This window comes from Herpailurus yagouaroundi, unplaced genomic scaffold (genome assembly GCF_014898765.1).
Source record: "Herpailurus yagouaroundi ecotype Mexico unplaced genomic scaffold, PumYag 139, whole genome shotgun sequence".
Lineage (NCBI taxonomy): Eukaryota > Metazoa > Chordata > Mammalia > Carnivora > Felidae > Herpailurus > Herpailurus yagouaroundi.
In genome coordinates, this window is record NW_024412394.1 from 9,634,359 (window position 1) to 9,649,281 (window position 14,923).

At 56.3% G+C, this 14,923-nt stretch overlaps 1 protein-coding gene across 3 annotated transcripts in view; it reads left to right on the forward strand.

Annotated features, from left to right (window-relative positions):
- Positions 1–6: 6 nt before the first annotated feature.
- TTBK1 (tau tubulin kinase 1) overlaps positions 7–14,923 on the forward strand; it is a 41,357-nt gene continuing 26,440 nt past the window's right edge. For 2 of the 3 annotated variants that reach the window (XR_005789747.1, XM_040473580.1), the window contains exons 1-12: positions 7–38; positions 3,152–3,313; positions 7,949–8,096; positions 8,335–8,408; positions 8,578–8,718; positions 9,934–10,038; positions 10,460–10,525; positions 10,948–11,040; positions 11,126–11,251; positions 12,867–13,021; positions 13,950–14,181; positions 14,434–14,612. Coding sequence is in view for 2 of the 3 variants with exons in the window: in XM_040473580.1 (XP_040329514.1) it covers positions 3,206–3,313; positions 7,949–8,096; positions 8,335–8,408; positions 8,578–8,718; positions 9,934–10,038; positions 10,460–10,525; positions 10,948–11,040; positions 11,126–11,251; positions 12,867–13,021; positions 13,950–14,181; positions 14,434–14,612 (1,427 nt within the window). In the remaining variant the exon portion in view is untranslated. The remainder of the gene's footprint in view (positions 39–3,151; positions 3,314–7,948; positions 8,097–8,334; positions 8,409–8,577; positions 8,719–9,933; positions 10,039–10,459; positions 10,526–10,947; positions 11,041–11,125; positions 11,252–12,866; positions 13,022–13,949; positions 14,182–14,433; positions 14,613–14,923) is intronic. The other variant, XM_040473581.1, reaches the window with a different exon arrangement.

Here is a 14,923-nt window from a genome sequence, read left to right on the forward strand (position 1 = left end):
CCGCCGCCGCAGCCGCAGCCGCAGCGGGCACAGAGCAGGTGAGGCGGGGCGGGGCCGGCGGCGGGCCGGCGGGGTCGGGGCGGGGGCTCTCCTGCGGGCTCCGCGGGCCTCGGGCCCGGCTCGCCTCCCAGCGCAGCCTTCCCCAGCTCCCCCTCCCCGCGCCGTGTCCGCCCGAGCCGGGACGCCCGCCGCTGGCCTACACAGCCTGGGCCGCATCCCGAGGCCTGGAACGGCTCCCTGCCCCCCAGCATACGCGCCTGCCTTCGCCAGCCGGCCCCCCAGAGCCTCTGCCCCTCGCTTCTCACCCCTGTCCCCGTCCCCGCGGCTTCACTCGGCTGTCACCCTGACAAGCCCTTCCCAGCTGCCTCCATTACCTCTCCCCCTTGTCCTCAGTCCCTGCGTGCCTCCCTGCCTGCCGCTAGCTGCCTTCCCAACCTCCTTACCCCTTCGGCGGTGCCCAGAAGCCTCTCCCAGGGTCCTGCCGCTTCCTCACCAGTCATTAGGATCGCTCACCTGCCTCTGTCTTACCCAACCCCCTCCTCCGATCCTGTCATCCCCCCCAACCCTTCCCTTTTTCTCTGCCTTCTTCCACACCTCTTTTCACCTGTATCCACCACCCCTCACTGGGCTCCTTCACCTCTCCTTACCTGCGCTCCCAGATCCCCACATACACCTGGCTCACACCTTGCGTAGTTACACATCAACACCTCTACTCACACACCATGATGAGCTCCCTCTCTCTCCCACCCTCCCTGGATGTCTCTCCTTCCCTGTCTCCCCACCCCACACCCACACCCACACCCACACCCACACACACAGTTGGCCTCACACTGTCTGACAGATATCCATAAAGACCTCTTCCACAAGCCCTCTCACACGACACACCCATGCCTCCACACACCCAAAAGGTCCTGAGGGGGCAGTAACGGGGCAGCCAGGTTCCTCGTGGCCTGTTGTCCAACCTAGTCTGACTTGAACATAGTCCTTTGAGGCAGAGTGAGGATGGTGGACTGGGAGAGGCAGGGAAACCTCATTTATCCTCTGGTCTCCATTCTCCCTTTTCCCATCTCACCTGTTCCTTCTAGGCTGCCCATCTATAAACTGGGAGCTGCACCCAAAATTTTCTCATCAACCTATAGAATCCACCATTACAGGATGGAAGACCCACCGGAGGTCACCAGTTCAATCGCTCCAGGCTCCCTCCCTACTGGTTCAATTGCTTCTTCAGTCTTGTCCTCAACCTGTCTTTACCTTTATTCCAGAAGCCCCCATCCCCTCCCTCTCCCTTTGTCCTGCCATTGCCCTCACTGCCCTCTGAATTCCTGATGCCCCACAGGCCACTTTGGCAAAAGGTGGGCAGAGGCCTATTTGACATCCCCACAGCTCTGATACTCTGAAGTTGGGTGGACTGGAGGAAAGAGTCAGCTGAGTCACTTGAACAAGATAGGAAAAGAGTGACAGTGTCACTCCTCTTTTCTACATGTCCCTCACGGTACACCATGACCTGTTGAAGGTTGTTTCTGTGCCTTTACTATCCCACACTGCCCCCCTGTAGCAGGATGGCTAGACACAGGAGCCTTGGGAAGTATCCTGTCCCAAGGAAAGATTGGTTTATGGAGTTTCTGCCCCATCCATAGATACCTTAGGCGTTTTCCTCCTCTCCACCTCCCTTCCACCCCACCCTGTCCCCAGCTGGAGTAACTGCCTTCAGTCTGTGACTCTCCAGGATCATTGTGAGGGTAGAGCAATGTGCTTATACAAAGTGTATATAAGTGGGGGGTGGGGGGGTGGGGTGGAGAAGAAAAGATCATGACTCCAATCGTGTACTGGGTTGCCAGAAATCTCAAAAAGTGGCCCCCTGCCTATACACATGCACATCAAAGACAGACACAAAACCACATAAGCACATGCAGACAGAGGTACAGGCACAGACACAAAGACACACACACACAGACACATAAACACACAGAGAGACACACAAAGACATATACGTGTTCACAGAGTGACACATGCACAGATTCACGTGCAGACACGTATGCGTGCACACACTTACATTTCCCGAGATAACACTGGCTGGCTTTCCCAGCCCTCGCTCACAGTTGGGATACTCTCCTTGATATTCAACTTCTACCTTTGCCAATGCAACCAGAGCTGTCTTCCTTCTTGTTGTTCCTGAGCAGACACAGAAAGGTGTGGTCAGAGCTCTCTCATCACATGCCCACCCAGACCTGCTGCTCCCTGTCATTCCTCCTGCCTCCTGTTAGACCCATCCCACTCCCTGTGGTCCCCAGGCCCCCCCCCCCTTCCCCAATTCAGCCTGTCTCTCTCCCTTGGAGTAGCTGCAGGGCTGCAGTCCCTCTAAAATCCATGTCATGAGTCCATCACCTTATGTTCACCCCACAGCTCACATCCTTGCTTTGGAACCATTAGCTGTCAGTGGGTTGGACTCTCCCCTGAGAAAGGTGTCTTTCTCACAGCTGCATCCTCCTCACTGGCATTAGCATCATCCTCAAGGGGCTTTCGTGTATCTCATTTGCTTGATTATCCCATGCCCTGGTTGATTAGCAGGTCTCCATCACTCTGGTGTGTGTCTCCCATGGGTCACCCCTTGGTCAGCAGTTCTCCCCTTCCAGACGCACAGCTCCATGGGCATTTGGTGGCACAGGGAAAGTGTGGGTGCCGGGGTCTCAGATCAAGTCACTCAGACTGGTCCTTCTCAGCCTAGGTGTCCCCTACACAAGCATGGGTCCTAGACTAGTATGCACCCCCTCCCCCCACGTCCGCCCCCCACCCTCGGGGTCAGCAAGTTTCCTCCACATTAGTTAGCATATCTCTCTTTGGGAAACGCTTTCCCCATAGCCTGTTCACATGGCATTTTTCTCTCCTTTTTTTCAACATGTGTGTTCTGCTGCTGTTTTTCACATCTCCAGTTTGTAGTTTGTATCTCCCTTCCTGTGGATAGTATTTCTGTCTTCTCCTCTGACCTCCACCTGGGTGTTTACACAATGCTTCCCCCAGTAACCCCTAGAGCATCTGCCCACTGGGCCGAGGAAAGATGCCGGCCAGGAGAATGGAGCTGCCCTCCTCCATATCTGCAAGGTGGTCCTGGTGCGTAGCCTGCCCCACTCACAGTCCCTCCCCACTCCCCCAGGTAGATGGCCCCCCCAGGGCAGGCCCTGCGGACACCCCTCCCTCCGGCTGGCGGATGCAGTGCCTAGCGGCCGCTCTTAAGGACGAAACCAACATGAGTGGGGGAGGGGAGCAGGCCGACATACTGCCGGCCAACTACGTGGTCAAGGATCGCTGGAAGGTGGTGAGTGAGTGACCCGACGGGGCCAAGGGAGGGGTAGGGAGAGGAGGGGAGGAGAGGACCTGGAGACGTGTTAAAACAGTTGCCCCCAACTCTTCTACCCTAAGAGGGAGGTGCCCCTGAGCTCATTTGCATACTGCTTGCAGTCACTATTTTGGCGTACACTGGTGGACAATCGCTTTCTCCCAGAGCCCTCTCTCACCCCCTTCCCCGCCAGGTCACGTTGCTCCGGCCCAGCCTGGAACAACTCTTGGCTGGACGTCGGAGCAGGAGCTGCAGAGCTTAGTGGGGGAGGCGGGCGGGGTGGGGGAGGGGGCTCTTTCGTTGCCGGACCTTGGAGAAGGGCAGTGAGTGAGCATGTGTCCCTCCGCTTCCGCAGAGGACAGAGAGGCCTGGCTTCAGGGAAAGAGGCCCTGCGGGCTGCTCCCACCGCAGCCGCACTCCATCTTCTCCTTCCACCCTCCTCCCCTCACTGGTTCCTGCGGCAGGTGCAACACGCCGAGACTCCATCTCCCAGCGTGCCTTGCTCCTCCAGCCCAGGACTTCAGGCTGTTCGGCCTGCTGGGAGTTGTAGTCCGAGCCTCCCCCGGGTTTGGGCCTGGATGGGAGGGGGACACGTGAGGGGCTTGGGGAAAAGCAGTGTCTGGGGAGCGGGACCTACTGTAAATCAATCCCTGTCCCACCCACCCCCCTCTTTCTTTCCGTCGCTTGAGATTGCGCTGGGGTCCTCTTATTGTGGGGGCAGGATGGTGTAGGGTGGATTGCGGGGCGATGGTGTGTGATCTTGTGGGTCTGCGTGGCAGAGTGGGGAGCCTGGAGGAAGGGAGGGAGAACAGACAGGCCTACACTGAGCCTCTATGTGGGGGTGTGTGGGAGTGGAAGGAGGAGGCTCAGCTCACCTGAGCTGTCAGGCTGAGAGGAGAGTGGGGCCTGCCTGGGTGCTGGCCGGTTTCCATGGCAACAACCACGCTTCGGGCAGATCCCCTAGAGTCCCAGGGATAGGAGCAAAGGTGGCAGCGTTGTCATTGTCTCAGAAGTCTCTGGGACTGGGGAGGGCCAGGAGAGCTGAGGGAAGGCCTGCTTGGTCCCAGAGGAAGACTTCCTGAGAGGGAGAGTGACAGGACCGAAATTGGGGGAGGAGGAGCCAGGGCAGTAATCAAGGGAATGAGGGTCTGGCCAACTGAGGAGTATTTCTCCAAGAACCCTCCGGTCCCCTAACATGAGAGCCTAGTTTCTGACAGATTGGAGGCAGAAGGACATTTGCACTGAAGAGGTGAGAAAAAGATGGTGTTCACACCATACTGAGTTTGGATTAGAACTTTGTTGTACTTTTTGAGGGAGGGGATGGGAGATGAGTGGGGAGAGAAATGGCAAGAGGGAGTTGGGGGGGAGGGGCAAGCCCACAATCTTTGCCAGGCTGACCTCTCCAGGTCAGCTGCCAGGCTGACTCCTGAAGAACTAGAGAGGGTGGGGTGCCAGATGGCTCCCCTCAGCCATCTCCCTGTGAGGGGTGGGACGTGGGCATGAGGTAGAGCTCAGGAACCAAGAACAAGCTCCCTGAAGAGAAAAATGAGCTGGCTAGGGGAAATTGAGGGTCAGTGGCACTAGGTGGAGTATTTGCAAATAATAACGTTTCACTCTTCTTGAGGGGTGCTTCTCAGAATCAGAATAGCAAATAATAATAATAATAATAATAATAATAATAATAATAATAAATGATAAAAGCAGCATTTGTTTTGAGCCCCCACTGTCGCCAGACACGGTGCATTATCTCAACAAACGATGGAGTAGATATTGTTATTACCCCCTTTTCACAGGTGTGGAAACAGGGGTAGGGATTAGCTAACCTGCCAAGTTCTTAAGACTGGGTGGAACCAGGTCTGTCTGACTGCTGGGTCAGCAGCCACTAAGCCATACTGCTTCGAAAGAATTAGCCCACCCAAGAATCAGGAGCACGGAGATGAAGGAGTCTTTCAGACCCGTTCTAGAACAACTCTTTCATTTTACAGAGGAGGAAAAGTGGAAGCACAGAATTTAAGAAACTCACTCCAGGTGACCCAGAGCTAGGCCAAGAAACCAGGTTTCCTTTTTCCTAAGTAAATGTTGGTCCTACTGTGTCATATTGGCCCTCCAGTTTAGGGAGTTCCTTTGACAGGGGAGGGGATCATGAAAACAACTAGGAGAGGAGGAATAGGGTCTGGCAAAGGGAGATTAAGAACATATTTCTGTTAGCAGGCTTGGTCAGGGCTACATTATGACTTTCATGGGCCCTGGGCCCTTTTGCCTTCATGGACCCCTTTCTCTATAATAAAGTAGTAAAAATCATATTTTATGACTGCACTGGTATACAGAGGAATGAATTAATATTATATGCTACAATTTTTTGACCTTCTGATTTGAAATATTGAAATGTTTTTATGGCTCCCTGTAAGTATTATGGGCCACTGTGCCTGCTGTGCCCGATGGTTAAGTGGGCCCAGACTGTAGGGCCTGGGGAGGAGGGGTGTTAGGTGAATGGGTGGGTGCAGATACCCAGCTTGCCTCCCTGGGAGGTTCTGTAATGGGGTGGGGGGCAAGGAAGGGACCAAGGGAGGAGAAGAAATAGCCTCTTTGGAAATGAAGATGGTAGAGAAATACTATTGGCCACCCTTGGAAATTGGGGAGCAGGTACCAGAAATGTCTTGGCTGCCCCGAGCCCTCCTTACCACCTCCAGTGAGGATTTTGGAGTCTGGCAGATCTGGGCTTGAATCCCAGCACTCATACTTTTAATCCCTGTGCTGTCAACAGTTTCCTATGATATCGCGGTTAAGAGCGTGGGTTCTGCATCAGATTGCCTGGGTTCAAATGAAACCTGGCTTTGCTACTTACTAGCAATGTGACCTGGGGCAGAGTACTTAACTCTCTGTGCCTTAGTTTTCCTTCTGTGCAAAATGGTGACTCTTATGACCTTCCCCACGTGTTGTCAGGAACCTCAGGGGATGAGCTGAGATGATCTCTGTGGGTCGGGAGCACAAAGCCTGAGATGTGATTATTGTTCCCTCCCCTCCCCGTCTTCCATGTTCACGTACAGCAAACCATAAAGGATTCTAGAAGATACTATCATCTCCCCTGATTTTAAAGTTCCCCAGGGGAAGACATGACGCTGCTTTCCTTGAGTCTGTATCTGTCCCCTCCTCATTCTGAAATTCTTCGATGAGTCTGACTTTCATCTCAAGTAGAGAGAGATTCTGGTTTCAGACTGTTCTTCCCCCTTTCCCTTTTCCTGCGTCCTTTCGGAGCACGAGAGCCTTCAAGATGCAGCCAGACTTCCACTTCTTTTCTGAATCTTCCCTTCTTCCTTCTCTCTCTTCCTAGAGTTGTTTCAACCGTAACCTGCTGGGAACTCCCAGTCCTTGGCTCAGCCCTGTGCCCATCCCCCACTCCGTCCCCTTGCTTCAGCCACCATTAAACATTTAATGGGGTCTGAGTGCTGAATAAATGCTAAGGGGAGGGCTTGGAGATGCTAGAGGCTCAGAGTCCGTTTACAGGCTGGCTGGTCAGAGCAGTCTCCGCCCAATCACTAGCAAGCCCAGCTGTGCTGGTGAGTTAACAAGCCAACCGGAGGCAAGTGAGGGTTCTGGAAGGTGCTCAGCGAGGGCGGGCCACCCATGAGGTGAGCTGTACATCTTTTTTAAACCAAACAGGTCCTGACTTAGAAGTCTGCACCTTCTCCTTGTCCTTTATCATTGCCAGTAGCACACTCCAGGGACCCCGGGGCCTCTGACTTGAAGTGATTTTAATCCCTTCCCATAGCTCAGCTTTGCTCATCCACTCTTGCGAACTCTTCCTCCAACACAATTCTCCCCTCTGCCTTTTCTCACTGCCTGCCCAGGGATGCTGGAGGAGGAGGGCCTAGAGGGTCAGGTCTGTACTGCCCCGTCCCCTGGGGGGATAGACAGACTCTCCAAACCTCCATTCGCACCATGGTCCCACAGTACCCCCTACCCTCAGGGGAGGCTCACCCTGATTTGAGGCATTTGACCAGGGGTCTAGGGAGTGCTGTGAGCTTCAGCAGCAGGATGGGCATTGAATACCCTTTGCTGAGTCCTCTCCCCCAAATACTTCTCCCCCGCATTACTCTCTCCCTCTAATGACACCTGTCAGGACATTGCCAACCCCAGGAAGGGCCAGCTTCCCTGGAGGATCCACCCTGAAGCTGGGAGGTTCTGGAAATTAGTTTTCCTTCTGGATGGTGGTTGTTCAATCTAGTTTGGGGGATGGGGAGAGTGTAATATTTCTTGTCCTTCCAGAAAAAAAAAAAAAAAAAAGATTTATGGTGGCCCATGATGTCTTCAGAATCCTACACAGGCTCGTCTCCATGTCTACATGGGGTCAGAGGTCACATACCCTCTCCCACCTCCCAGCCTGACACCTAGCCCTGTGTGTGCATGCACATGCATGCATGGGCTGAGCTGTCTCTGGCACTAGGAGGGGAAGTGGGGACACAGGTGGGTGGGGCAAGGAAGGCAGACATAGGGTCCCCCCCTTCAAAACTGGCCCTACCCCCGCCAACGAAGGGTATGACCCAGCAGCATGTGGGATGAGGAGCTGCTCAGCCTGATCCCTGGGTTTCCTATCCCCCTCTTCCATCTCTGTAGCTGAAAAAGATCGGGGGCGGGGGCTTTGGTGAGATCTACGAGGCCATGGACCTGCTGACCAGGGAGAATGTGGCCCTCAAGGTGGAGTCAGCCCAGCAGCCCAAGCAGGTCCTCAAGATGGAGGTGGCTGTGCTCAAAAAGCTGCAAGGTGCGGGCCCTGGGCAGGAGGATGGGAGGGAGGAGGTGGAGCCAGGGGCTAAGGGAGAGCTGATGGGGATGGTGAGATGGAACCAGAGTCTAAGGGCGGTGATGGGGAGAGGGGCATGGGGAGGTGGTGGCAGAAGTGGTCATGGGACCAGGAATCAAGAGGGCACCAGAGACACCTTGGGATCGGAAGTGAGGAAGAAGGAGTGGGAGTTGGGAGACCCCTGTCTGTGCCCCCACAGGGAAAAGCCACGTGTGCAGGTTCATTGGCTGTGGCCGGAATGAGAAATTTAATTATGTGGTGATGCAGCTCCAGGTGAGTCCCTGTGGGATCCTCCCTCCACTTACCCCCCAAAGCTTGGGTTGTGACCCCTGGGGTTGAGGAGTGGGCACAAGCCTTTGGGGACGAGGCTGGGCAGAGTGTCACGGTGGTGCCGGTTGGCATGACAGCTGAGCCTGGACCTCCCCCCTGCCCCCACTCTCAGGGCCGGAATCTGGCCGACCTGCGCCGCAGCCAGCCGCGAGGCACCTTCACGCTGAGCACCACGCTGCGGCTGGGCAAGCAGATCCTGGAGTCCATTGAGGCCATCCACTCGGTGGGCTTCCTGCACCGTGACATCAAGCCGGTGAGGGCTGCCCCACCTGCCCCCTCTTCCAAAGCACACCCCCTCCCCCACCCTCTCCCTCTGTGGGTCCCATGGTTTCTCCTCCAGAACAGTGGTTTGGGCAGGAGCAGCCTCTCCTACCTGTCCCTTCCTCCTGCTTTCCACCCCAAGCCCCTTCTCCTTGCCTGCCAGGAGAACACACCCCTGCCTGCCCCTTGACCATGTCTCTCCTCTGTTCTTGTCTTCTCCCTTACCCATGCCCTGATTAGTCCTTGAACCTCAAAAGGTGCAGGGGTTGGGAAGGTACAGAGGAATTGATCAAAAGGGGTGGAGGGATGGGGCTCCCAGGTGGCTCCCTCAGTTTAGTGTCCCACTTCGGCTCAGGTCATGATCTCACGGTCCATGGGTTCAAGCCCTGCGTTGGGCTCTGTGCTGACAGCTCAGAGTCTGGAGCCTGCTTCTGATTCTGTGTCTCCCTCTCTCTTTGCCCCTCCCTTGCTCATGCTCTGTCTCTCCCTGTCTCTCAAGAATGAATAAACATTAAAAATTTTTTCTTTTTAAAAAAGGAATGGAGGGGCTGGGCTTGGTAAGAAATTCCAAGTAGCTGACTTTGTGGCATCTTGGATCCTGGCGTTGTAAGAACCTCCAATTTAATAAGGGGTAAAAACTGAGGCCCAGAAAGATTGGTTGAATGACCCAAGGTCAGACAGCAAGAACATTGCAGGTCTCCTGCTGCCTTACAGCAGGACAGTGACCCTAAGCCACACTGCTCTGCTGGGGAGTTCTAAGGATTGGAACCCCCAGCTGGGTTGTCACTTTGCTTTGTGATCTTGGAGAAGCCCCATAAGCTCTTTGGCTTTCAGTATCCTCATCTGTAAAATGAGGGTGCTCCCACCTGCCCCTCAGATGGGATGCCATGGCCTATGGCGCATGTTGATGTTTTCTCTTTATGTTTATTTTTGAGAGAGACAGAGAGAGCACGGGGGAGGGGGAGGGGAGGCAGAGAGAGAGAAGGGGACAGAGGATCTGATGCAGGCTCTATACTGACAGCAGAGAGCCCAAAGAAGGACTTGAACTCTGTGAACTGTGAGATCATGACCCGAGCTTAAGTCAGACGCTTAACCCACTGAGCTACCCAGGCTCCCCAAAGCTTACTCTTAAACACGTTTCTTGGCACTCCTTGAGGTGGGCCAAGTGGGGTTGAAGCCCCACGGTCACAGCCACTGTCTTTCCCAGTCAAACTTTGCCATGGGCAGGCTGCCCTCCACCTACAGAAAGTGCTACATGTTGGACTTCGGGCTGGCCCGGCAGTACACCAACACCACGGGGGATGTTCGGCCCGTGAGTATTGCTGTTCGTGGGAAACCCTGGCCCCCTCACCCGGCCCCTGACCTTCACCAATTTTTCCTGCAGCTGCCTAAGCAAGCCCGGCCCGTGTTCAATATGAGTGTCACCCAGCTCAGTCTACGCTTGGCCCGTCTCCTGGCTCCCTGGGCTCTTGGTGGATGCCACATCCACACCTTGTGATCTGGCTGCCTACCTTGGTCAGAGATGGATACAGGGGCAGGGAGCAAGGTCAGGAGGCAGGTGTAGGACTGGGGTTGGTGTGTCAGGCTTGCCCCTGACCAGGCCAGCATGGGGGTTGGTGGAGAGGGAAAGCAGTCAGGGTTAAAGTAGGCAGTTAGGCTCAGTTAGCAGGGCTGAGATGTGGCCCAAATCAGGGGCAGCGGGTGAGTGTCCTGCTGTGTTCTCCCTTCTACAGCCTCGGAATGTGGCCGGGTTTCGAGGGACTGTTCGTTATGCCTCAGTCAATGCCCACAAGAACCGGGTGAGTGGCAGAGCTGTGGGCCTGAGGATGCGGGGGCAGCAGGGCCCAGGTCAGGGGCAGAGGAAGGGGAAGAGGGTCGGGTGGGCAACTGTTGAGGTGGGGAGAGAAGTATGGGGCAGGGGCCGGAAGCTGCCAAGCCAGAGGCCATGAGTGGAACAAGATTTTGCGGCCATTTCTCCATGACTTTACCTTCTTCCTTGTTTTTCGGGATTCCCTCCTCTCTGCTCCCACCATCAATCTGTGTGGATACAAGTTTTGAGACTCATACTCGATGTGTGTTGGAGGGTCAGGGATAGAGGCAGGGTTTGGCTGTCAGGCCTCCCTGAAGGGTCCCCTCCTTGTGGAGGATCAGCCCACGCTCCCAGGAAGGACCTGAAAGGTGTGGGTGACTCCCCTGTCGTTCCCCCCCACCCCCACCCCAGGAGATGGGCCGCCACGATGACCTGTGGTCCCTTTTCTACATGCTGGTAGAGTTTGCAGTGGGGCAGCTGCCCTGGAGAAAGATCAAGGACAAGGTGAGCCCTGTGCAGGTGGGGCTGAGGAGGTGGAGGGGGCGTGGGGTCGCTGGGGCTCCATTACCCTGTGCCCTGTTGCCTCCAGGAGCAGGTAGGGATGATCAAGGAGAAGTATGAGCACCGGATGCTGCTGAAGCACATGCCCTCCGAGTTCCACCTCTTTCTGGACCACATTGCCAGCCTCGACTACTTCACCAAGCCCGATTACCAGGTGGGAGCCTACCACCTGGTCCCTGCACCCCCAGACGTCTCTCTGGGGGTGACCATCCCCAGCAGCACCCATACTGCTGAGGCCCCACTCCCCTGTTGGCTTAGCCTCGTGTCTCCCCCCCCCCCCCCCGGTCTTCCAACTGCATGAAACCGTTTTGTGCTCCTGTGAACAGTCTTCATGGCTAAGATTTCTTAACAGCTTACTCCGTTCTCAGTGCCTTTCATGCATTAACTCATTTAAGCTTCAAAACGAGCCTTCGGTGATAATGCGTGTTCCTTATGTTACTATTCTAACACTTAACGGTTAATGAAGCCAAGTGCTTTCGAGTACTTTTCACCGAAACTCTGCATTGTCCCCATTTCATAGATGAGGAAACGAAAGCCCGATAGCAAGGCTGTGAGCAGGGCTGAGCTCAGGCACATCTTCTGACTCCAAGTCCAGTGCTTTTTCCAAGGTGCCACCACCACACCCCTAGGGGACCCACTGACCCCGACAGGAGAATGAGGATACATCAGCAGTGTTCTGCCCAGGACCCACTATGTGCCAGGCACAAGTCTGCACACCACAGGGAGCATAGCATCGGGCACACAGTGGGCCCTCAGTGAAGTGGGTCCTGCCAGCAGAGAGAACCTGCCCTGTATTATGGAGAGAGTTAAGTCAGAAGTGGAATGGTCCGGGGTGCCTGGGTGGCTCAGTCGGTTAAGCATTCAACTTTGGCTCAGGTCATGATTTCACGGTTCATGGGTTCGCGCCCCGCATCAGGCTCTGTGCTGACAGCTCAGAGCCTGGAGCCTGCTTCGGATTCTGTGTCTCCGTCTCTTTCTGTCTCTCCCCTGCTTGCGCTCTGTCTGTCTCTCCCTCTCTCTCTCAAGAATAAATAAACATTAAAACAATTTTTTTGAAGAAAGTGGAATGGTCTGGGGGCCTCTGATGTTCTACAGGTGCCCACCGCCTCCAGAGCCTAGAGCCAAGAGGTTGTGGACAGAGATGCCTCACTTGGGCAATAGAAGGCCCTGCCCCCCTCCCCTCGCCCAATCCTCAGCCTCCTGGGGTTCCCCAGACCAGACAGCTGCGAGTGAGCGAGCACACGGTGTGCGGCCCCGTGCTGGCTGCTGAGGAATGTCGAGCTGCAGATCAGGAAATGTGTGGGTGGGGGAATCAGGGAAGGCTTGTTGAGCAGAGAGGATTGGTGGTAAAGGCGGTGTGGGCGGAGGAAGCAACCTGTGCAGAAGCATGACCCCAGGTGGTGGTTTTGGGAAATGACCGGTGCTTCCAGGCTGCGGAGGCTTCCCCCCCCCCCCCCCCCCCCCCCCCCCCCCCCCCAGATGGTGGAAATGGCAGAGCAGGCTGGGGATGGTGAGCAAGGGACAGATCTCAGAGGGCTTGTGTCCAGCCAGCGGGGCTCAAACCAAGATAGTAATTTGCGTACTGATTTGCATATCATGTGCATGTTTTCATTTAAAATCAATGTGCCCTTCTCCTTCCAGTGCCCCTTCTCGGCCTATCCCTGTCCTGGAAGGCCCCTCTCTTCCCTCTGCAATCCCGGCAACTGTCCTTTCCTCCTGGCTAGCCCCAGGGTCACCTCTCTGTCCTCCCGCCACCCCCACCCCTGCAGTTGATCATGTCGGTGTTTGAGAACAGCATGAAGGAACGGGGCATCGCTGAGAATGAGGCCTTTGACTGGGAGAAGGCGGGCACCGATGCCCTCCTGTCCACAAGCACCTCCACTCCACCCCAGCAGAACACGCGGCAGACGGCAGCCATGTTCGGGTGAGTCTTGGGAGGGATGACGGCCCAGTGGGGGGCCAGGTGACCTCTGCCTAGTGCTGTCACCCAAAAAGCCAGTCCTCTCCTCCTCTTCTCACCTGGACACATCTGGCTGTCTTTCCCATCCAAGGTGCTCAACAGTGGGGTTCTCAAACCCCAGGCGGTCCTGCCCCATCTCCACCTTCAATCTGGGGACAGGGTGCACATCCTCACTTGGAGTTTTTGACTTTACGGGGGAGTGGGGAGCCCTGAGTGAAAATACCTGAGCCCCACCGTCTGTTTCTGTTGCTCACATGCATCCATTTAGTGAACGTGTCTCGAGCCCCAGCACTGGGGCCTGTGGGGGCTCAGAGAAGAAAGTTGCAGCCCCAGCTCTCAGAGTGCTCTTGGTTGGGTCTGGGATATTTGTAACGGATGGGTCAGTGATTCCAGAACCCTGTGGCAAGCACAAAGACAGAGGCACCTGGGGAGGGGCCAGAGTGAGGAGGGACACCCCACCCTGCCGCGGGGGCAGCCAGGGAGAGACAAGGGTAGGGGCTCCAGGAGAGAGACCCGTACTGTAAAGATACCGCTCAAGGAGTTCCAAATGACTCCTCTTTACACCCATTCCTGGTCTAAATGAGGTCAGCCAGTGAACTGCGATAGAAATCTGGCTGGGCCTGGAAAGCAATGGGCCTCTTAAATTAACAGGATGAGGTGGTGCCGTGCCCGTCCCGGGCAGTCCCATCTCCTTGCAGCCCTTTGCCGGACTAAGGACAGTCTAGTTGCAGGCTTTGTGAGCCAGGGATGGGGATGGGCCTAGGGACATCCCCACCCCTGCCGAGGCCTCTACTGTGCCTACTCCCATGGGTGGCAGTGATCTCCAGGGCCTGTGCTGGGAGGAGAGAGAACCTCTGCCAGCCTTGCCCATGGCCCCTCCTGGCCTCTCCAGGGTGGTCAACGTGACGCCAGTGCCCGGGGACCTGCTCCGGGAGAACACCGAGGACGTGCTGCAGGGCGAGCACCTGAGTGACCAGGAGAACGCACCCCCAATCTTGCCTGGGCGGCCCCCTGAGGGGCTGGGTCCCAGCCCCCACCTTGCCCCCCACCCCGGGGGTCCTGAGGCTGAAGTCTGGGAGGAGACGGATGTCAACCGGAACAAACTCCGGATCAACATCGGCAAAGTAACTGCAGCCAGAGAGAAGGACGTGGGTGGCCTTCCCCCGCTCCCACCCTGGTTCCCAACCCATGGCCCCCCTCCCGCTCCTCCTGTGTGCCCTCTCCCCAGCCATGTGCCCACCTGCCCTGTCTCCGTGGCCTTGCCCCATGTCAGGATCACCAGCGTCGACCTCCCTCAATCTCCTTCACCCTGGGAAAACCACTTGACCCACAGCCGCCCTGTCAGCCCCAGTTCATGGCACTCCCCTCTCCTGCAGACCCCTTGTGTGGTGGAAGAGGAGCAGAGCCGAGGTGTGGGGGTCCCAAGCTCCCCGGTGCGGGCCCCTCCAGACTCACCGACAACCCCAGTCCGTTCTCTTCGCTACCGGAGGGTCAACAGCCCTGAGTCTGAGAGGCTTTCCACAGCGGATGGGCGGGTGGAACTGCATGAGAGGAGGTAGGTCTGGGGCTAGGGGGACGGCCAAGGGCCTTCTGGCCCCCTCAGCCTTCACGTGGCTGGTCTGTAGGAAAGATTAGATGCAAGGTTGGGGGGGGGGGCAGGAGTGTTGAGAGGGTTATACTAGGGCCTGGGGTCAGACTTGGTTGGTTGGAGGGGGCCAGATACAGAGGCCCCAGCTCATGCCACAAAGGGATGTAGGGTGGAGGCATGCCATACGAGTGGGAAGCTGGGTCCCTTGGCCCAGGAGGAGGCTGAGGGGTGAGGTGGTAGGTGGGTGTGCTTCCAGAACCTCTCCCTAGAGACTAATT